Genomic DNA, 24,364 nt, shown 5'->3' with positions numbered 1-24,364 from the left:
ATTAACTGTGGTAAAAATGTCAAACAGTCCCTCCACAGTTAAATGCGTCAAACCTTTCATCACAATGATTTGTCCCAATGTTATTGTTTGTTTTGTCAAAAATGGACCACTGCACTAGGAAATGGGGATGACAGACAGAAAGAAAAACACCACCAAGTCAATATTGTATACAGAGTTTGTACCCACAGGAAAGTTTTCTTAAAAGCTCTGGAAAACTGTTACACTGCCTTGCAATTTCTTGAAAATCAGTGTAGTGTCTAAACTGCCTGAGTGCATGCAGTGTTGTGCAGAAGATTGTCACATATTTGCCAGACAACATCCCTGGACCTTCATCCTTTTCACTCCAAAAGCCTGTTGAAATAAGTTGTGAATTTTCAGCGAACTCTGAGTACATGCATTATTGGTGTGTCAGTATTGACATATTGCTACTAAGTGTTACAGGATAACGTAGACCAAAATAAAGTGAACGTGTTGCGTACACGTACTTTCCAAGAAACCTGAATTTATGATGTTATGGTTTAAGCCATATGTTGCCTTCATTGGATTCTGGGTAACCTGCTTTTGAATATACCATGACACTACAAATCTCATCTGTTTGTGCTTATCGTGAGGTCATAGCTCAATTTGAAGTTATAACAGTTGACAGCGGTAAGACATATTGCTGCAAAATTTGCCAATGTAATCCAAGAAGTTATTTGCATTCAAATTTACGGGTAGTTTTCTGTTACAATTGCACTAAAATGCTGGTACATACCCCCAAGTAATCAAAATAACACGTGATGACCCTCGGTAGTCTGAAATCTTATAATAGTATATAAAAAAATTAAGGCTATAGAAGCTTTTTATTTAAAAACTGTTGATTATATGCAATATTTCTATTAACCAATGTTTTTGATACTATGTCGACCCTGAAGTTGTAACCCCAAATCATTTAAATATTAATGATAAAGAAATAAACAATAGAATCAAATACAAGTAAATAAATAAAAATTGCATGAATGAATAAAAAAATATATATTTGAATGAATGAATGTCAGCACTTTAAATGAGAAATGAATCTTCAAGCTTTTTTAATAATAAAAATGAATTATCATGTCAGTGAGATTAAATTACAATATCTTGGTTGTTGTAGATATCAACTAGAATTAAAAGGATTTATGTATGACTGAACTATCTGTGTAGGTGTTATACCACAAACCTTAGATACTTTTCACATGTCATTCTGGGTTATGGAGAGATTAAAGCGATGAAAATGTTGTTATGAATGCCCTTTCCGCTAGCAAAACGATAGTCACAGACTAAAGCAGGACTGAGTTGTCTGATTATGGTGTTAATAGCCATGGCAAATTATATCATGCTAGTTGTCTCCATCCTACAAGTGTAGAAGTGTTGTTTCAATCAAACACATCAACCAGGCACATCTGCCTGGAACTTGGAACGTATGTATAATCTGTTGATTTTACGTAATTTCAAAGAGCATATGTTCCAAATTGACTTTTAATACAATTGCATTTGTTTGCTTGTATGCTCAGAGGTCTTGTCGTTCTTAGAAAATTTTAAGCTTTAAATTTAATTAGTTACATTTGGATTTTGCTGCTATTTAATTTACCTACAGTAATGTACTTTAATAAGGATTGTATTTTTAACTCAATAATCTTTGTCAAAGTCTGTTAACATAATACAATTGTATAATATCCAAATGTCAATTATGTTTAAGTATCTACCAAATGTTACTTATAATATACCTCTACCTGAAACCATAAATGTGTAACCATTATTTATGACCATACTATCAATTTGTTAGGGCACTGAAATTTGAACATAAATTCTAAATTGTCATAAAAGGCAATATTTTATATGCAATATAAGCTCCCACCCCCCAAAAAATAACATTATGATTTGAATCATCCAGAATCCCTTCCACTGAGAAAATGCAATAATCAACATGTTATTAGCTAGATAATTTAAAGGTACATTACAACCCCAGCTAATGGTTTTTATGATCATAAGTTGATCTCTGTACCATGCTAAGATTTCCATTTCTGTTGTTGTTTGAAGTACATGCAGGTAATCATTCACTTCCAAATGACAAATTATCTAACTGGCTTCTTATATACCTCTTTTGTTATGCAAATTGTGTATATTTCAAGGGTATGCTTTTATTGTTATGCAAATATGTTGAGTATCAAGCAGACAAAATGTAGCAAATCAGGCAAGGCCCTGCAGCCATATAGGAAGAAATCAGAAAAGCAGCCCATGAATTAATAACACCTGATTCAACAGGTTCAGTGGCACTAATTCAAGCTGGGAATTAATAGCCAGGCATTCAACAGGTTTATCTGCAATATTTTGCAAGCTTAACTCTGTAATAAGACAGATTTGTCCCTTGAATTCTCAGGCGTATGAAAATTTAATGGAGCCACATAAACTGTGCAAGGGTGCAGTAGATGAGCCAAGCCTGTGTAGTGTTGACTTACATGTCATCCAGTTCCTTATTCTATCCCTACTGAATATTCAGTGTGTTATGAACACTCGATACAAGGTCAGGCGCTGGGAAACAAATACGGGTGTATGGTATTTCATAAACTTTTTGTGTGTGTTGGTTCCAATAAGAGAGGCCAGAAATGGCGCGCAGTTGATTATTAGATATTTCTGTTGATGATGAAAGCCAAGCAAATCTGCAAAATGCCAGACAATTAATTGTCAGGATCACTGGCTAGTTGAGTAACTGAATGTTATACATCTAGCTTGATAGAGTGAGACTGCAGGGTGATGGAGATTTTCATTACTTGCGCACTCCAAATTAAAATGACAGTGATGGAGATGTTATTACATATCCGCACAAATTACGCACTTCAGGTACGTCTTGCCACTGCATGGTATAATAAAGTGATAGGATACTGATTAATGTGGCCTTGATATACTGCTACAGAACATCATTTCTGTCTTCAGTGATTTCAGTAGGAGGGTGAAAACTATCTGAGTGGCGTTGATGGTGTTGTTTTTGCCAGGGATGTGATAGAAATATTCAAGTGTCGGTGACGAATGTCAATTGGTAACTGTCCATATCATGGTACAAATTTACCTCAGAATGTATAATGTCACATCGGTACGATTCATATCGAAAGATAGAAACACTGTCTTCTGTGGCCAAAATATTTTGTAATGATTTGATATGACACATCTAATAAAAAAAACATTCTTTAATTATTGATATTGAAATGTAGTTTTAATAATTGGGAAGTTATCTGATTTGGAGGAAAGCCAGTTAGGTACTGAAAAATTATATGTAGGTCATGTATTAATATTCACTCATGACCAAATAAAGGAGCACAAATGTAGAGATTATCATTTTTAATCTTTTTATTTATAGAAGGAAAATGAGCCCCTGTCAGCAGAAGTAGGGTTTCACCTGAACAAAATTGATTCTCAGAAGAAGATATTAGGTTAATACAGGCCCTTGTGAGAAAATGCCTTTTAAGAGCATTGAAGAATAATATATAATTCTTGCCATCTTTTTCTGTTTGACTTTCCTCTGTGATTCTTTGATCCCGCTTTCCTAATGCAGAGGTCCAGCTTTACCATGGAAAACAATAGGGTCCTACCAAGGTTTTGAGGTGAAAGGGATAAATTATGCCACTATTGTCTTAGCATGGAATCGCTAATAAAGGAAACCATTATAATATAAGTTCTTCAGATTGTCATTGGATTTCAATGGTACCAAAATATTTATAAAATGAATTGTCTTTCATGTTCTATTGCAGACAACTGATCGATCAAATTGAAATAAATTGATGAGATTAAATTAGATAATAAGATAGATGAAGGAAGATCACATGTCATGACTCGTCATTTTCAAGACAAATGACCTATTTTCTCCTCAGTATAAACAGTGCTGCAATTATTGGAACTGTATGTACCGACCATTTATTTATGATTTAAGTGTGACCTAGATATTATTTTCCAGAACTATTCTTGAGATTTACAAATTAGTGGACTAATAAAGAAAACAAGTCCATGGTACATGCTTTATCAAAAATGCAGATGAAATATTGTGCAAAAATTATAAAAAATAGTTATTCTTTGATTCTATTATACCTAATTAAAGCTGTAGACAACCAAAATATGAGTTTTAACATGGTCTGCTAAGTTTGTGTCCTAGAATTGGCATGTCTTGGAAATCAGATTGGTTACATTGGATGTTTTGATGTATAGTGAAACATTAAAGGCATGTATTTTGAACCTTAGTGTAGTGCTTTTCTTCAGGGTGATAAAAGAATTCAAGAACCATTATTGCTTTTTATGTGGAATTGAAAGTGGAATTTAGTATATAATTTGCTGACAGATATAAATCAGATGAAAAAACACACACCTTCAAGAGATTGTGGCATGAAACATTCAGAGATTGTGAAATGAAATAGCATCATTGCCTAGCAGGTCATCTCTATGTAACAACTATGCATTGCATGTCTTGGTCTACGCTGTTTTACACTTCAAGTGACAGAAATTTAATATAAAAAAAGCAGCTATTTCCTAGGGAATGATCACCCCTGATTTTATGGCCTAGCAGCTCCTTTGTCATCTGGAACTTTAATATCGGGTTTTTATTGTGTAAGTGACTCCGTTGCCCCACACGCGCTCACCCATTTGTTTCAAAGCCAACTAGTACAGTTTCCTCTCATTTATCCAACTTTCCATCCTGATTGCCATGGTAACGTGTGATTTTACTGAAATGTCAGTGGATGTTGCGATGTGCACCTGAGAATTATGACTCTCAGTATTGGAAATATTTACTTTACTTCACAGCTGTGCTAATCCTCAGGTAACAGGTCTTGAAGTCAATCCTCTGGCTTTGCAAAGCAGAGATGTCAAGACAAAAAATACTGTTCCAATAATTATAAACAAAATATCTTTTATCTGGTTTAATGTTTATTTAGGATCATTAGATTGAAAATAAATTTCAAATGTCAGCAAGTATAAACCAGCAAATGTTTTGCCAGATAAGGTCACCTGTTGAAAATTTTCCAAAAAATTAAGCAAGCAGCATAAGGCAAACAAAAAAAAAATTCTTGTCATGGTTTCTTTTTCAATTTAGCGATGATGTGCAATTTTCCTTCGGTCCCTGTCATATGTTGTATTTATGCTGAGGAAAGAGGTATAGTTTGTGTAAAGTACACCATCTTGTGACTTGAATTTTTCATTTTCTCCATTGTCAAGCTCTCCTCTACAGAAACAGAATAAAAGAAAGGTTTCACATGAAACACAATCTGACCAGAAATAGATCTTATTTTTTTGGCCTAATTGTAAATTTTCACATTACAATCAATTTTCAGTTATTGTTTGTAAGCATGGTATGAGTTCAATCTTCATGCAGTTAGGTGGGCTCATTGAAGTGGTAACAGTTTTAGTTTTATATTTCTCCATATGAATAGAGCTTAATTGGTACTGGTTTTCTGATGCTGCCATTATTTCAGCGTAATGAATTTCGTTTTCTGGTTTAATGCATGACTGCAGGGGATTTCTGTTAAACACGTATTCACCACAAAAACCAAATGATAGATGGGTTTCTACAGATAAAAGGATCGTTTAATGGACAGATAATAATTTTCGATGGCATAATTTTTTTGAGCTTACTCCGGTAACCATATGAAGTAATGTAAGAAGACGTGCCACAATTATGTTCAAGTGGTTTATCATACGTCTTGATGCATAATTATGATGTTGGTGTTTGTTTTTGACAATGTTTTGTTTCTAAGTGATTTTTAAGAAAGAAAAAATGGAAGCAAACTACTAGGTTGTCAAAACTATTAGTGTGTAGATTTTTGTTACCGTTTTATAGCTATGCAATTCAACAGGTTTAAAATTGGTAAAGAATATTGCAAAATTTATGATTGTGTCTACAAGTCTGTTTATCAAATAAACACATTCTTATTCAGACGATTATCCTTTTCTGACACAGATTAATAATTGTGAAATAATTTTACAAAATTTATGCAGAATTGGCCAGATATACTGGATAACAAGACTACTGTTATCTTTTCCTTTTCCAGTTTTTCTGTGCTCGTGGTGTATGGTGGTCTACAATTCTAGCAAGTTAATCACCCCTTTTACTACAATGGTGTGGTCCAATCCCATTGTTATCAATGGTGATCATGGACTTGTTTTAGAAAATTGGGGTGAACAGGTTGGAGTAGGCCAGATTCTTGACTGAGAAAATGAAACCAATCAAATGGCAAAAGTGACAGTCTGTTATCATTTCAGGGATGTAGAAAATAGACAGCAGTAGGCAAAAATAACCGGCTGTCAGCTAAAATTTACCAGCTGTGAGAACACCAGTGTCATAAAAAATCACAGACATTTTGCACAAATTTGACCCTTTTCCTGCCAAGTTCATATTTCACCATCAGGTCAAGTTGGTTAAAAGTAGTGACGCAAACCATGTCCCATATGATGCATTTTAACAAAGATTTGAAGGTCCCTGAAGACAGAGATACTGTAAACATGATTTTACAGACTAAAGCTGCTACAAGCCAAGTGGGTGAAAATACATATGGTTTGGCTCAATACCACTTTTTACTGACTTGGCAGATGGGAAAGTGATACTGTCTGGCAGGTAAAGAGTTAAAATGTCCACACACTAATTGTAACTGCTTTTACTTTTATTTTAACCACCTGTTACCAAAACGTTCTGCGTCCCCGTCGTCATATCTTCTGTCTTACCACAACCATGTGTTTTATATCTTACAGGAAGGAATGAACTGATAGCAAGGTACATTAAATTACGTACTGGCAAAACAAGAACCAGAAAACAGGTAATAATGCCTCTTGGTAAAACTTTGTCTTCAAAAAGAAAATTGTCTACATGGATAGAATACTCTCCTTGTAAACTGAGACAGACATTATCAAGTTAACAAGCTTTGTGTGATCCTATCTGTATTGTAATAATAATACCAAGACAACTATGGCATTTCCAATTTGGTACATGTTTAGAGAATCACTTCACAAAAACTATTTTAATCACGTTTTCTACTTCCACCATTTGTGATTGTTTTCTCAACCAGGGTAGACAGCATGTAATGTCTGTCTTCTTTATGATGCTCTGTCTGTAATGTCTGTTAAAGTCAAATCGACATCCAATCGTGGCTAAGTATCAGTGAAAATTAAAATAAGATACCTGTCACTTGACATCATAGAACCAGCAAATCTCCTAACTTTTTAGGGATCACACATTATTGACAAAATTGACTTGGTAAGTCTGCGTTCTCAGTGCCTTGTAATAAGCTTAACAGAATATTTTTCATGTCATTTTCTTGCTCTGCAACGCTTTGATCTTCGATGTATCTTTTCTGTTTGTATTTTCTCTTGGTTTTGGTTGGTGTGTTCTCTGTAACTGCACTGTATTCTTGTCAACAAAATGAATATTCTGTGGTGATTGTACAGACTATGAATCAACAGGCAAATATGAAGGCAATGCTAGTTTAGATTTGTTTCAGCAAATATTGATAGAAAATGTCATGTATCTCAGAACGCAGTCAACAGCAATGAGGATGTTAAATGAAACTACTTGCACAAAATATTACAAGCAGTAAGAACTTCTTATGGCCAAGACGGAGTGATAACCTTGGATAAAAGGACATCCTAGGTCACTTTAGTTGGAATGTCAGGGGCTGAAGCTGTAATCGGAAAACTGTGTAAATTTGCCTCACTAAAGTGCATGAATCTATTATGTTAGTTGTAGATAGGGGCTTTCAACCCCTTTGCTGCAATAGTTTGCCCCAATTGCATTGTTGTCAACATAGAGGTTGAATTTCTACATTTTAATGCTGGGTAAAAGTTAAGTAAACAGTCGGATTGAAAGGTCACAGTGTAGTTTATTTGCTGCCATATGGATAAAGTGAAAGTTTAGGGACTATGACGCAATGTTACGTTATAACTGTAAAACAGTTCATCAAGTTTCCAAAATTTAGATATCACAAGGAGACCAGTAATTCTTATCATTTGACAAGGCATGGCTTATGCAAATCTGTAATTTACCACAATTCCTGCCAGAGCATTTCCTTGCTGCCACAGTAGTTGACAACCTTAAAAATTCTGGCCTTTCCAAATATAGGTACAAAGTCCCTTTAAAATTTGCTCCATAAAATGTTCAACCATTTGTCAATTATCATGCTGTGTAACTGTACATTTTGTCTTCATCAGGTTAGAAAGTGTCGCAGTTTAAAAATGTAATTGAAAGCAAAAGGCAGTTAAGTTACAGCCTATGCCACTTAAATACATTTCTATTATGGGATATTTCTGACCTTGGGTTCTTCAAACTTTTATGGTATAATTGTCTGTAGCTGTATCTGCACCGTCTGAAAATATGCACAAATAAGATACTGAAAAAACGTGATGTCTATAGCATTATTCAGTCTTTCTTCTATTATCTCTCAGTCCAAAATTATTAATATATTAATTGTAACAGTGATTTGTATATGGTGTGTAGTGTCTTTCAAACTAACCGCAGACTCTGCGATTCCTTTTGTGTGGCTAACTGGATTACGTACTTCCATATTGCTGTCTTGAGAGTTGTTTTATTGGATTTGAGAATAACCAGAGTAACAATGTCTTGTAGTACAAGTTCTGTGGTAAGTCGTTGTGTGCCATCAACCATGGCCTTGCTGTCTGATAATGAAAACTTGTCCCATCTCTTGATGTCACAGGTATCCAGTCACATTCAGGTTCTAGCCAGGAGAAAAGCTCGTGAAATTCAGTCAAAATGCAAGGTAGGCATGCTAAGAGGCCCTGCTCACTCTGTTTATAGTCTCTTATGTTAAATCACTACAGGTTTCCAGCCATATTCAGGTATTGGCGAAACGTAAGGCACGTGAGTTAGCCTCAAAGATTAAGGTAGGTTGACTACCTGATGGGCAAGACAAAGCAATCCCGAAAGACAATCAGATGAAAATTAACCTTTGCTGGTCAGCCTCTATCAGAGTTACACAACACAGTGTCTAGCTGAGGAAAACAAAGCTTTTCTCCTAAATCTCAGAATCTGAGAAAATCTTCAGATTAGGATTATGCAATGCAGTCACACTTCAGCCCAAGAACGAAGCTATCAAAGTTCAAGTTACTGTTTGGTCACTTTCAAACCAAGCTGCAAAACTTGTAACAATGCTGTACATACTAAGTACAGGATTTTTGAAGCAGAATTGTATCATTCATAGGCGTCCAGAAAGTACAACCAATGGAATAATTTTAATTGTCATGGGTTAGGTTGTTTATCAAGCAGACATTGTGTTGTTGTTTATAGTGGCGTTGACCAGTAAAGTTAGACCTATCATCATCTGCGAAACCAACCACCCATCATAGTAGAATAAAAACCATAGATATATCAAGCCGCGGCAACCATATACTGGTAATGGCTGACTTGCTATTAAAATCATATCCAACCACATGTAAGTGCAATCATCGTAAGGGTAAAAAAGACTAGGCTGGCCTACTCTGAAATTCATCGCCGTAGTAAAACCGTGAATATTGGTCATGGCTGGCAAGTCTAACAAGGAAATATCATTGCATTGCATTCACAACTTAGCGTTGGCTGGCTACTCTAACAGTATGGAGATGATTGGGATGGCTATGTGTTATGTTAGTTTTCCAGAAGAAGACTATTAATTTCAGCTGACTTATGCAAACAATTAAAAGCACCAGATGAGTTTCAATGTACAAAAACAAAGAAACAATCACCAAATTGAATGTTACTTTGAGTATAGCGACAGTCTTTAATAATTTATCAAAAAAAAAATTTTCAATGCCGTCCCGTGTGAAATTTTTTGATACAATCCCATGAGACATACTTGTTTCCTGCAGCTAAACTTGCAGACCTTTCTCATGTATTTGCTCTGAAAAAAAAAAAATTTAATATGTTCATCAACATTTATAATGCCATCGCAAACCAAGATTATTTGACAAAGATTTTAATTTGTCTTTGAAAATTGAAACTCATCAGTGCGTTGCAGTTTGTTAAGATGCAGTTTAAAGGCCCAGTAACTCTAAAGTTTGACAATTTTTTTCAGGGTTTTGTCGCATGTGTTAGCAAGAGTTTCCAGATGTGCTTTCCGCATCTTGTTGAAATACCCAGTATTCAGCTTTTCAATATGGATAGTATATGTGTGTCCTGCATTGTTAGTGTTAACCCTTTGAGTGCTGCAATATTTCCGACCAATATTTTTATTTTTACCAAATTTTTAATATGAATTTTTCTGTAATTCTTTTGAAAATTTTGGACCAAATGGATAGCACTTTACATAGACTCCAGTTTTGGGTCAAAATTGTGGGAAAAATCTGAAAAAATCTTTAGACCTGAAAAAATATCGTTTGGGTTATATTTTATAAAGGTGACAAAAATTGACTTTGGCACTCAAAGGGTTCATACTGTAATCAAAGTCAGGTCTGAACTTAACTCATTTGTCAGCAAAAGCAATGGACATGCCACTCACCGATACCTTGTGTTGACAAACCAAACACTGGGTATTTCAAACTGCTGTAGGAAGTAGACCAAGAAATTGGTCTATACATGGAACAAAAAATACTGAAAAGAATTGTCAAATGTTACAGTTCCTGTAGCTTTAATGCTATGTTTGCTACATTGACACCATGCTTTGTTTGGTGGAAACCACTCTGTATTATATGTAATTACGTACACAACTTTACTAAGTTTCATGTCACATAAGCTTACCAGTGTGGATTTTTACATCATTTGGCTTGGCTTTACAACATGTACTGCTAGTGTTTTACAAATATGTAACATGACTATATAGAAAAAAATTTAGTTTGTTAATGGAATGAGTTACTTTTGTGAAGTTAAAGATCTCGAAATTTCAATGCATTTATGTACACTGGCAGTTATCAAGCCGTTTACTGAGACTTTGTTGAGTTTTGCTTTATAACATACTCTACCAGTGTTTTATGAACATTTGACATGACATGAAGAAAAATTTCAGCTGTGTGCATGGAGTGAGTTACTTATGAGAAGTATAAGAATATGACATTTTAATACATTCATGTATGCTTGCAGTAACCTTAAATGAGATCAGACGATGCAAGCATACACCTGTATGTAATACAGAACAAAATCGGTGTCCTGGATGTGATTAAAGAGACAATATAGTTGTGTCTTTTAAAAATATTTTCATTATTTTGTTTTCTTCAGAAAACAAACACTTTTTTCTAGAAGTAATTGAAACACAAAATATTCACCTCACAAATGTGCATGTTATTGTTGACAAATGAATTCAAGTCTGGACTGAAATTATGTTGTCAACAATAACAATGAGCTGTTTATGTACATTTAGATGCGATGAGTTTTTCAGGAAAACAAGAACCTATATGTTTATAGGTGGAACAATTCAACAGAAAATACTTACAAAATTACAATTTTTAAATGACATTTGTGTCCATGATGTGAAGATTAAGGTAGTATATACCAAATTTACACCTAAGGTTTGAACATGGTTGTACACGATATCTCAGTCTTGAAACTGTCAAATTTTATTTTAGATTTAAATTAGAATTTCTTTGTCCACCAGCTGGGCATAATCAGTAGCTGAGTGACTGTCAGTCTACAGATTATTGGCTGCATAATGAGATAAATTATGTATTAAAAAATAAACAAAGTTCAAATGAATGTTTACAGTGTTTACTATTCACATTGCACTTCATTCTTGAGTTAGATTTGGTTATCCAATCTTCATAGTTTATTCCCAACATTTTGTGTGTTGTCAAAGAGAAAATCATGCTTTTGATTCAAGGAGGATCAGATTTGGTCTGATTAAACAGAATAATCTTTATCTGATGGTAGAGTGTTTGTTTATCATATATTCTCCGGTCGTTTGTCCATCGGACATGCGTCAGCAATCATTAGCGCTGCAATCATGTGTCTGTCAGGTGACATATTGGTGGCAGCTGGCAACTGTTGTCAGCCTAGACATTGCTTAAGGTGCATCCGTGTACCATGTTGTAAAAATATGCATCTGTCATGTGGCATTCGGGTGGCATCTTACAACCATACACGTGCCATGTGACATTGAGATGGCATCTGGCAACCATGTTTCAACCATGTATCTGTCATATATGTTGGCATTTGGGTGCCAGGGTGGCATCTTGCAACCATGTATCTGTCATGTGACATTCACAACCATGTTACAGCCAGGCAATATTGAGCCAGTATCCTGCAACCATGTATCTTTTGTATCACATGTAGGTAGCAACCAGGTTGTATGATGGTAGCAAGTGACAACCATGTATGTGTGAGGTACATTCAATGTGGACAGTCATGTAACCTAGCTATTTTTCACATGACAAAGACATAGCATTACCAACCATGCATCAGTCAAATCATGTTTGGTTAGCAGCATAGTATGTTTGAAAAAACCTTAAATGTCCAATCAATTCAAAACAACAGAGGTGTCACAGAAACATCACTTTGATAGCTGTCGTGTCATATTTTGTATATCAACAAAAGTCTGCTAATAGCTTTCCCTAATTAGTTTCTGATCTTCACATAATATTATTCTTGTCATCTAGTTATTATTTGCATACATACAAACATAATAACTATAGTTTTAGTAATAGATATGTATGTACCCCTCCCACCATTGACATTGTAAACTATTCTGATGACCTCAACATGTAAAAAGAATAAAAAATAAAAAATCCCATAATATCTCATCGTGAATTATATCTCTACTCAGCGTAGAAAACAAAACACTAGGCTTTCTGGAGGCTTGTCAGTTGCTCAGTGAATTTACTTCTTTAAAAAACGTTACACATAACGAACATGATTTATATTCTCCGTCCAGTTAATAGGTATTACCAATATCCTCAAAACTCGTTGATCTCAAATGAATGCAATCTATTAAATTTTCAGAAGACCTTATTTGACTCGTATCGTATCTTATACGAGGTATTCATTTATTATTATGTTTTTGAAAAACATGACTTCCAGGATCAGGCGACAAAGGACAAAGCATTGCAGAGCATGGCTGCGATGTCATCAGCACAAATCGTATCAGCCAGTGCTATCCATAACAAAGCTGCCAGTGCTGGACTTCCAGGAATTGGACTCGCCGCGACACCGCTAAGAGGACCTTATCCGGGTGCACCAGTAAGTCTGATAACCTATTTCTAAGTCAAATTGACAAATTTATTCATGTGTTTAAACGTCTGTGAATGGTCAGGGTAGTATGCACCTGGAAATGAAAGATTTAAACTTGTGCTCTTTCCACAATGAAACTATAAACCATTCTCTTTCACAATCAACAATAAAAATCAGGGGTCACCTGTGCAAATTATGGTTCAAGAGACACAATCTACCCAATATTTAGCAATGTTTGAAACTCAAAATGGCTGCCATCTCTGTGTTAGCTCTATGGGGGAGTAGAATTCTTAATTTTTACAAAACTGAGCCAGTGAAAACCTTATTTACTCCATAAGCTTAAAAATTAGCCTATCCACAAGTGGCGGGCTAAAAGAATATTACAAAAGTTTGACAGACGGAACATCTGTCTCTGAGGCACATTCTACCTGCAAAACTGTTTCAAGTACATTAGATGGGACATGTTAACCAAATTGACATGTGCTGACGCGGTAGGAGAAGGGTTGCACAGTAATTATGTAGTTCAAAGTCGGTGAAATCCTCATATAGGTTTTTACATGTGTGTGTGATGACACAAAATATTGAAATCTGTTTTATCATTTCACATTGGAATCTCAGTAAAATTTCAGTTTATGAATGGTCAGTCCTCATATGTTAGTAATTATAATAATTATGAAACTTAGAAATGTTAATATGTTCTTTTGCCATAAACCTCTTCATCTTCAATTTAAAAGTATTTTTGTATTTTTCTTCCAGCTTTGGAATCCAACTGCCTTATCTCAACCCGGTGCATCCCAAGAGTAAGTACCAAATCTCAGCATTCTATGCAATTTTTCACCCACCTAGACTCACCCTTTCACCCCTGTTCTTTTTAGATAGATCCACCCACCCTATGGAAAACAGTGGGGATATACCAAAGTCTGGTGGTAATGTGCCACAGGGTCAGATATTCAGACTCAAACTTTTATAATATTTTTCTGTTCTACAACTTTCAATACAATTTTCATTGTCTTATTTTTAGGAAAAGCAGGAATTTAATTTTTTCCCCTATAGAGTGAACAAAGAGATGGTGGCCATTTTGGATTTCTAATATTGGTAAATTTAAGGTACTTTGTTTCTCTGGTACCAAAATTTGCTTAGCGATCTCTGATTGTTTATCTTGAATATGAAAGTTTCTTTGAGGAAAGTTTGAGCGAAAGTTTAAGTCTTTCACTTTGGAGGCGCATACTACCTTAAGGTAGTATGCACCTCGAAAGTGAAAGACTTAAACTTTTGCTCTAACTTTCCTCAAGGAATCTTTCAATCATTCTCTTTCAAAATCAAGAATAAAAATAGGGGGTCACCATGCAAATTTTGGTACTAGAGAAACAAATTACCAAAGATTTACCGATATTAGAAATTCAAAATGGCCGCCATCCCTGTGTTAACTCTATGGAGAAAAATAAAAATGTTTGAATTTCGAAAAACTAAGCCGGTGAAAAGTTTTCTTTCACCAAGAGCTTTAAAATGAACCCCCACATGTGGTATATCAGAAGAGAATTGTAAAAGTTTGAGAGTCCGAATGTCTGTCCCCGAGGCGCATACTACCTTAATGTCAAACTTTGAGGAAACAAATCTTGCTGATTACAGTGGATATCTCTTTGATACACTCCTACCCGTGGGCGTTGAAAGGTCTGACCCCTATCTTGTATCGGCCATCTTATATCTTACTGTTTTGAAACAGATAACCTTTTCAGGGATGGGTTAAACCTGAAATTCAAACGTACCATAGCACACACCAAACCCACATATAGAAATGTAGGGTGTGTGATCCTGTGTGGGTGTGTTTATCAACGTATACTTATTTGTACCGCGATAACATAGAGTCTTCAGCGTCCATTTTGTATAGAACACTGCAGTCATCAGAGTGCGTCATTCTATTCTGGAGTATATCGATTGACAGATTTAACTTCTGCTCTGTGGTAGTTAACCCTTTACCTGCCAGACAGTATCACTTCCCCATCTGCCAAGTCAGTTAAAAGCGGTATTGAACCGAACCCATTTTCACTTACTTGGCTTGGTATGTTATAGCAGCTTTAGTCTGTAAAAATCATGTTTACAGTATCTCTGTCTTCACGGACCTTCAAATCTTTAAGTGTTTGTTAACATGCACCATATGGGACATGGTTTGCGTCGCTAGTTTTAACCAACTTGACCTGATGGTGAAATATGAACTTGACAAGAAAAGGAAATTAAAAAATAGATGACTTGTAAGCCAGTGTGTACCCACCTGTTACCCATGTCTGTTCTCCTGTGAAACCATAACAGTTATGTATGGCCAGTCTATCCTTGCCAACCATCCCTTTCAATACGTATCCTTGAAACTTTTCAAGTTTGTTGAGCTCATGACATCTCCAAAATATTCAGTAAAGTTCTGAGCAACAACTACCTGTAGTTACCGTAGTCTTCACAATTCAAATAACATCCTTATTCAGGCTATTGATAGGTATTAAACAGATGACGTATCAAATCAAACTGAACAAACAAAAGATGGTGTGATCCAAAGGTTGATAAAAAATTTAGTATACAATTACTTTCAACTAGCTTGCAGTCTGGTGATTGTTGAAACCCAAGAGATATAAAGGATTAAAGTTTGTACTTTTCAGGAAAATATTATATTTCTGTTGATTTCTTCTGTAAATCTTTGGTCATTGACATGTATAAAGTGATGAGGATGTCCCTCCATGATTCATCTCAAATTTTATTCTCATTTATTTCAGCATCAAACCCTTCAGTGGAGCTCAACCATATCCAGTCGGCTCATCTGCTGGTTCAGATTTCACAGCTGGACCGGGTGCACCCCCAGCTTGGGAAGGCAGATCTATCGGTACCCCAAAACTCAGAATGGTGGAATTTTCAGCATACCTTGAACAACAGAGGGATCCGGAATCTTACAATAAACATCTATTTGTACACATTGGCGCTAACATCTCATATTCAGATCCGCTTCTCGAAGCTGTAGACATCAGACAAATTTATGACAAATTTCCGGAGAAGAAAGGAGGTTTAAAAGATCTGTATGACAAAGGGCCTCAAAACAGTTTCTTCCTTGTAAAATTTTGGGTAAGTAGTAAAATTTTAATGATATTTTATTAATCGCAAAGCATTTTTAATAGGTGCTACATTTTGTGTGAGGTACAGCTGGTGATGTGTGTTTTGTGTAAGGGCGCCCTCAATGGGTAATCTCAGTGAATGTGTACATACAGCCCATTGTGAGTCCATAATATCAAAACACGCATTGTAGTTAATCAAATTGCAAAAATATGTGAAACTGGAAGATAATAGACAAGACGAGGATGAAAAAGTCAATTGTGGAAAGGAATTTTAAGATGGATTTTTCTGGATTTTTTTGCAGGCTGACCTCAACACAAATCTCTCAGATGAACCTGGTGCGTTCTATGGGGTCACAAGTCAGTAAGTATGGTTGTCATAGTAACCTGGTGTCAAAGGTCAAAGAACCATTGTAATGTAATATTTCCAGTACAGATTTCTTTCTTTGTGTATACAATAAAGACTACAAGGTGTTAAATGATGTGTTGAAGGTTACTGAAGTCTCCCAAAGTTACGCCACATTTCAACTAATTTTACTTATACATGTATCATTTATTTCTGATTTTTTCAGGTATGAAAGTTCAGAGAACATGACAATTTCATGTTCAACAAAAGTTTGTTCATTCGGAAAACAAGTCGTAGAAAAAGTAGAGGTGAGTAGCTCAAATTGCAAGACACATGTTACAGAAGTAAGTCTGTTGATTGACATAAAGGATCATTTGACTTTCACTCTTGCAAGATGTGTATATTACACAAATTGTGTTTCTTAGTAGTGCAGTTCTTTATTTGAACAATTACCTTGAAAGTGGAGTCTACACAGTTTGGTAAAACTCATTTCAATAGAGTGGCGTTCTGTAGCTTCTTGGACTACTGCAAGAACAAGTGGCCTGGACCAAGTCTTTCACAGACAACTCTGATGAAATCATTGCACTCCATCACAGAGAATTTTGTCATGTGTGAAATAGATAATAAATATATGTATGATTGTAGTCGGAATTGTTGTTCCAGAATTTTGTAATGACTCAAAGTTAGTTTTTTTTGCATATTTGTTGTTGTCATCAGGCCATGATAGTAACAGAAATCTGTCTTTCATACCTTGTATTCAAACCTGTTCTGGCAAATTTAGTATTTGTGAAAAATTCTTGCAGTCATACCATAAATGCCCATCCTAAAGCAGCATACAGACCCAAGAGAATTATAAATTTTGTCCATTCATTTTCGCTGGTATTTTACAGTAATATGACTTGTGTCTGTGTTCATATTTTTATTTTCAACAGACTGAATATGCCAGGTTTGAAAATGGTCGTTTTGTTTACCGTATCCACCGATCACCGATGTGTGAATATATGATTAATTTTGTTCACAAACTGAAACACCTGCCTGAGAAATACATGATGAACAGTGTCTTGGAGAACTTTACAATTTTACAGGTATGTCTCCAATGTACTAGATATTTCCTGATTCTTATTCATAAATTCATCACGGTTTGAGCAATCTAAATGTTTCTTTATACTGAATAGCAGTACATGTGAAAATTGTATGTTCCTTTTCATGTTGAAATTCTGAAACAGAAAATGATATGAGATATTTCAGGGAAAGGCAGGGAATTCTCCATGTTCAGCATATCCCGAGTCTGGCTTTCCTACTTGTTTGTGCAAGATCTGGTATACATGAATATTTTCCATCGGTTGTGAATCATTATCTCATGTTGGCATAAGTAAACATGTTCAGTAATAAGCTCCACATAGTGAATGTTCATACGTGGAGTTCTTAGGATTAGATGTTCTGATCAGGCTAGCGGTGGGCTGGCATCAGGTGGAGCCAGCCTATCAAGGACTGACCTTGTACTTGTTAGAACCAGGGGGCAAATCGAGTTTAGCCCATGGCTGGCACCTGGCTACCTACCATGGCCTAGCTATGAATATGGAACGTAATAGGTGGCTGGTTAAATTTTGAGGTTGGTCATGCCTGCCATAGTAATGCTACGAGACAATCCCACTGTTAATGGGCACCTTACAACAACACTGATCTTACCTGCACCAAGTACAAATTTAAAGGATGAAAATATTATCAAAACTTACAGCTTATTTTCCCTTTTGAAATACACATTTCATTGAACTCAAATTTTATCAAAGTTACTGTATATATTTTGTAGCTTTACTGTTTTCACTTTCACATCATAAACAAGCATAGTTACTCAGATGTTCTTTTGTTTGCAGGTTGTTACCAACAGAGACACGCAAGAGACGCTACTGTGCATAGCATATGTATTTGAAGTTTCTACAAGCGAGCACGGAGCGCAGCACCATATCTATAGACTAGTCAAAGACTGAAACCAAACCTAGGGAGAGAAACGCTACTTACCTTAGAAAAAACTGAAAGAAGATTTGATACAATATGAGACAACTACAGTGCCAACAGAGTTTTTATATCATTTTATAATTCTTAAATCTGATAGATTTGCATGGTACATTCTATCAATGGTGTTTATAATGTGAGATGACGATGACAAGATTGTACCTGTAGCATGATAGTTTGCTATGAAAACAAGGTGACTGACATGAAACTGCTATCAAGCCAAGGGCTGCAGCTAAGAAAAAATGTTCTGTTTGCGCAGGTCTGTTTTGGAATATAGAAGCAAACAGTCCAAATCATGTTGTCATGACAACTCGAATCTGACAGTATTTGATTTTTCTCTCTTCAGTTGATGTGTTGTAGATGTAAGATCGCTTCGGATTTCTTTGTCCATACTGTTTCTGACAAGCAGTGAGTTTTCCCTATAAAATTCCTGTTTACAGGAAAATACCAAAGTTTCTGAATACCTCTGAGCTTCCTTTGATGAACAAATGATTTCGTTATTTTCACTGGATAATCTCTTTGTCAGATAATCCCACAACTGATCGTAACTCTGGATGGATAATTCCAATGACATAGTAGATGTAATCCAGATTTTTTAGCCAGGAAATCTTCTGTTTTAATTATCAATATTTATGATAATGCAGAAAAGTCAACCTGACTGACATGCATACATACCAGCATGAAAACTAGATGGGTAACTATCATATGAACATGATTCAGTACAAGTCTTGTGTAAGATGTTAGAGCTGATGTGGGATTTGAACTGCACATCAATTGCACATCTTGTCTGAATGCACATCCCAGATTATCATTGGTCTAGTTTGACACACATCTAAAATTTTTTAGATTTTAAATGCATAATTTATAAAATGATTGTTTTATATCTCTCGCTGAAGGAAGCTAGCAGTTTTGAGTTCAAATCTTCCAATGCTGTCAAAGAGATGTTGCACATACAAAACTCTACCGATGTACAAAGTCAAATTACAAGAATCTTCCCATTTTCAACACTGAGGCCACAATGTCAATATATCTCAGCCTTAAGCAAACAGTTCTCTTCCACTGAAGTTTATGAATCTGAAAACTCCAAAGTAATTGCATAAAAGATTAATCTTGAGATCTTTTGAGATATGCTACACCCTGTCAGATGTTTCAAACAAAGAAATTCGGGAAAATGTAAGTTCCTAATGGATATGTGTCTTTGTACCCCATCGTCATGAAAAAAAATCATTCGAACTGATGTAGCCAAGGCTACAAGACAGCAATCCATGGTATCATTAGACAGGCACCCAAGTACAGCATCAAGCTGACAGACCTCTAAGGAGATTACATAATGAAAGCTTCCTGTATAAAGAAAGTGTGACATCAATTGTTATACTGCTTAGCTGCATTAAAAAAGGGCTGATGTGTGAAGAGCTGCAGAAACTGTCACAATAATAATGTTGATAATTCTTTGCCCATGACAAAGTCGGTCAGCATTTTTTTACTGTGATATAATGCTTATTTTTGGTTCTGTGGATGTATTTAGAATCATAGTGACAACGATCTCTTAAGCCTCAGGAATTGCTTTTTTTTCCAAAAAAAATTTGGAAAGCTTGGTGCTCTCTGCAGGGCATGCTGGGAAAGCAGTTTAAATTGTATCAAATTTTTTGAACACTGAGAGGTCAGAGGTCAGTGGCCTCTGGAAGCCACCATTGTAAAGTGCCAATATGAAGAATGCCTTATTCAGTCTAAACACTGTGGCAAAACAAATCTATTTTGTGAACAGATAAACAAATTTGAAGGATTGTATTTTGACAAAGCAATAGTGCAAAAGAAATACATTTGGAACTATTTCAAAGAGAAAACATCGTTTCTGATTTTTGTAAAGTACTTTAGTCGCAACCAGAGACGTTTCTGTATTTTATATGATCCTCTTTCTAGCTGCAAATATTGTATTGTACTTTTTTGCAAGTTTGATATACCATATATGATACTTTTTTCCATCTTTTTTTCGACGTGAGAGCAGTCATATTTTTCCAAGGCATTGTGGGTGTTTTGTTCCAATCCAATCACGTTTAAATAAATTACTTATTTTGTATTTAACATGCTGTTGAATTTGGGCAAAAGCACTTAAAACATTATTTCAGCATGCCGACACTCTTCCTAAAATTTCACATATTTTATAAAAGTATTTTCCTGATTCGGTCTTGTACAGTATTGTCACTTGTGTGATGTTTTGCCATTTTACCCACTCTTTAGAGAGTTTTAAACTTCACACAAGCTCTGCGGTTGCAAATACTGGCACCACTACACTGACATATATTTTCTGCTTTATCGTGGTTGTAAAAATATGAAGAGTTACCGTTTTTCTGCTCGCTTCAAAACTGATAGCCACTTTTGTCAAGATTGAAATAATTGAAATGATCATGTATTTGCACCTCAGTGCCGCATGCAAAGTCAAATAATCCCTGCTGTTTTTTGACTTTCATTATCAAGAAAATCCAATGTTTAAACCATCCTGGATTGATGATATATAAGCTATGACAGTGATTTTCACACAAATTGAAATGAAATATCATACAGCATCATCATGTTCATGATTATATTATGTCAGTGGTAATGGTAAGAAATGAACCGTTCAAAAATATATTCTCAGCACAAAACGAGATACCAGTGCTAAAAGCAAGTTGGCAATAAGTGAAAAGTTTAATATGGTGTGAATATGCTGTCTTTTGCCACGGAATGCAGTCTGTAGGTGTTAAAAACTCTTGTGTAAAGAGACAATTTGGTATTTGCTGTGGTGCAAATACTGGTATATTGAATGCATAGATAGAAAAAGCTTAGTATAGCGGTCTGAGCCTTGCTGACCTAACTTAACTGCATCATTTTGGGACATACTTTGGTCGTTGTTGTGACCTAACTGCAGCTTGAGTGATGTAACTGTGGCCCTTGTGACCATGACTACAGCAGTTGTGAGTTTCTTTGATGTAGAAGTTACCAAAGCACAGCATGTTACCCAAATGATGTGATTTCAGATGGAACGATTTAATTGCAGTTTCTGTGGCCTTACTGGCAGTGTAATCAAATTATATGGAAACCAAAGTGACCTAGTTGTTTCATAAAGTGATCTTACTGTGATTCTGTTCGCCTCACTGCATTTAGAGTGACTAAATTGCTACATAAATGACCTTACTACAACTGTGATGAGCTCATTGTGGCCAGATTGACTAAACTGCATCTTTTGTACCGTAGTAGCAGTTTAAGCGACTTTGTTTCTGCCTGGAATGATCACTGCAGCTATGTTGACATCATTGCAGCTAGGGTGACAAAACTGCTGTTTCAGTGACCTAATTGCAGCCTATGTGACCTTACTGCAGCTAGTGTAACAAAACTATAGCCTGGCCATGGTACCTTACAATGCAGGTTCAGGAACATGATGGCGACTTCGATTGACTATACTTACTACAGCCAGAGTATCATGATTACAGCTATGGTCCATAAACAGTAGCTCTAGTGAGCTAGTCATAGCCTAAAATCCTTGCTGTTTTTTGACCTGTACGATGATACACTCTTATTAACATGCAGTGGGCAAGTTATCAAATTCATATCACCTTTCATCACCAAATTTTGGTATAAGCCTTTTTTCTGTGGTATAGATGGACCACTTTATATTAAAATTGGGGTTAAAGGGTAATCGGTCACATGATTATGAAATGGGGAGATTTGTCACTGCCTTGTAATCAACAGCTGTGGAAGCTATATTTATCTTTTTGAATTTACAGAAAAAAAAAAACAAGAGCAACTTCCCAGCATTTCTCTGTCTATAGACTGCTGTACAGAAAGTACTCTTTAATATATGAAAATTAAATGAAACAGGTCATGTTTGACAACAAACTCCCAAAGCTGAAATGAAGTTATTAGATGTTGCAACAAGCATTATTTGTGATTTTTCATCAATGAACTGAAAGTTTCTTGAAAAAATCTAATGGAATATTGAAATCAGGCTGAAATAGCAATTATCTGGACATACTGAAATCAGATGTGTTTAAAGGTATCGATATACGAGAAATTTGTGGCTTTTTCCCTCACAGATTCCGACAATGGTATCAGAGAAAAGTTAGATTGATGTAGCTAATGAGCTTAGAATGGAATAATATTGTGTATATTGGCAGCTGACGTGTTATGTAGAGAAAAAGCAAGCAAATTTAGAAGCCTTTTCAAACAGAGACATGTTCATAACAATGTTCACAAAAATGAGCATTGCTGTGCCCACTTTTATACACATGATTTTGTTTCTACCATTTTCCAATCCAATTCTTTGTTAAAAACTAATAGGAGAATGCTTTTGTTTGGTCTGGTCACAGTGTAGTGTACTGTGGTTGCAGTTGGGACTCCTGATGTGAACTTTAGTTACAGTTAGGTCATAGTAACGTATTGTGAATATGACGTGTTTGATATCATTACAACTTTGTCATATCATAACTAATAATACATCTAAAGTGCCTGTACATAGAATCCATCCACTTTTTTATCAAAATCAAGCAAGCAAACCAAGACTAGATTTAGCATTTTTAAATTTCATAGCAAATAAAAATCATGGCAATTCTGAAACCGAGGGAAATCAGGGAACATGACATTGGTTACTTTGATAAAATGTAACTTTTTCTTTAGCCAATTGATACAATGTAACTATTTCTTTAGCCAATCACAGTCTGTTGTAAATCTTTTGTCATTTATTTGTAGTCGATATACTGTCAACTCAATCTGAACAAATCAGACTGCTGTATGTCCAGTCATTATCTGAGCTTTTAAAATAGCAAACTTACAGTTTTATTTTATAACCTCTAAAATCAAAACATATCTTAACATTTGCTACATTGTTACAACCTGCCAGTCATGTATTTTTTTGACAGAATTTTTTCTCAACTCTCTGAGTGTCAGATAAGTCATTGATGTGCCTTGATTCGCTGTTCTGAACCAAAAAAAAGAAGAAATCAAAATAATATGACTGTAAATGTACACAGAGATTTGGCAGCTCTAGAGATATTCTGTAACAATAAACATATAAAAACATGAAAGTCTACTTTGTGATATTTCATACTTCTGCCTGTAGGTCCAATATGCATATCAGAGATCCCTTATCTTCAACAGATGTAGAGATGGCGACATCTCCATCTTTTGTTTATTCCTCGCTGTCATCTTCACCTAATGCTCAAAGGGCAATAGATGAGTATTGATTTATGCAAATTACATTATAATTATGCAAATTAGTACTCATTTATGCAAAATATATAGAATCATGCAAATTGGTATTCACTCATGCAAAGTGTACTATCATTATGCAAATTGAGAGATTGAGACAATCCATGAATAATACTATTATTGTAGAATATTTTAGGCCTTGGATTATGCACTATATATTTTCCATTGTAAAGCTACCGGCATGAAACAACTTAGAGAAAAGACCTCACCATCAGTTACATCTGTTTTGATCAAATTGCAGTTGTATCTTGTATGGGAGACACTGTACAAATTCATCCATGCTTTTCTGGTACTTTGAAAGTTAAACTGGCCTTTAAAATATCATCCTCCAAATATTCACAAAGGAATACCCCTCACTCAACTGGGTCTCAGATAGCCTTGGGGCTTGTGTACAAGTAAGATGATTTAAAGAAAATTCCCATACACACAAGTTAGATTACTGCGGAGGGGTGTTTAATTTGTATGGGAAAAAAATGAATCTGAGAGAAACTAACATTCTTTTGATTAATAAAGCAACCCATGAGATACGACAACCAATTT

At 35.3% G+C, this 24,364-nt stretch overlaps 1 protein-coding gene across 6 annotated transcripts in view; it reads left to right on the top strand.

The window, feature by feature from the left end:
- Positions 1-23,640, top strand: part of LOC139121522 (transcriptional enhancer factor TEF-1-like) — a 45,769-nt gene extending 22,129 nt beyond the window's left edge. For 2 of the 6 annotated variants that reach the window (XM_070686485.1, XM_070686492.1), the window contains 9 exons: positions 6,748-6,812; positions 8,703-8,766; positions 12,978-13,144; positions 13,892-13,935; positions 15,895-16,237; positions 16,530-16,588; positions 16,797-16,878; positions 17,503-17,655; positions 18,445-23,640. In XM_070686485.1, the coding sequence (XP_070542586.1) occupies positions 6,748-6,812; positions 8,703-8,766; positions 12,978-13,144; positions 13,892-13,935; positions 15,895-16,237; positions 16,530-16,588; positions 16,797-16,878; positions 17,503-17,655; positions 18,445-18,558 (1,091 nt within the window). In that variant the 3' untranslated portion in view covers positions 18,559-23,640. Of the gene's footprint in view, positions 1-6,747; positions 6,813-8,702; positions 8,767-8,826; positions 8,890-12,977; positions 13,145-13,891; positions 13,936-15,894; positions 16,238-16,529; positions 16,589-16,796; positions 16,879-17,502; positions 17,656-18,444 lie in introns of all 6 variants that reach the window. The other 4 variants (XR_011549310.1, XR_011549308.1, XM_070686500.1 and 1 more) reach the window with 4 other exon arrangements.
- Positions 23,641-24,364: the final 724 nt, after the last annotated feature.

Source organism: Ptychodera flava, chromosome 2 (genome assembly GCF_041260155.1).
Source record: "Ptychodera flava strain L36383 chromosome 2, AS_Pfla_20210202, whole genome shotgun sequence".
Lineage (NCBI taxonomy): Eukaryota > Metazoa > Hemichordata > Enteropneusta > Ptychoderidae > Ptychodera > Ptychodera flava.
The sequence above is the reverse complement of the archived record's forward strand: the minus strand, read 5'-3'. Positions and strand labels throughout refer to the sequence as shown.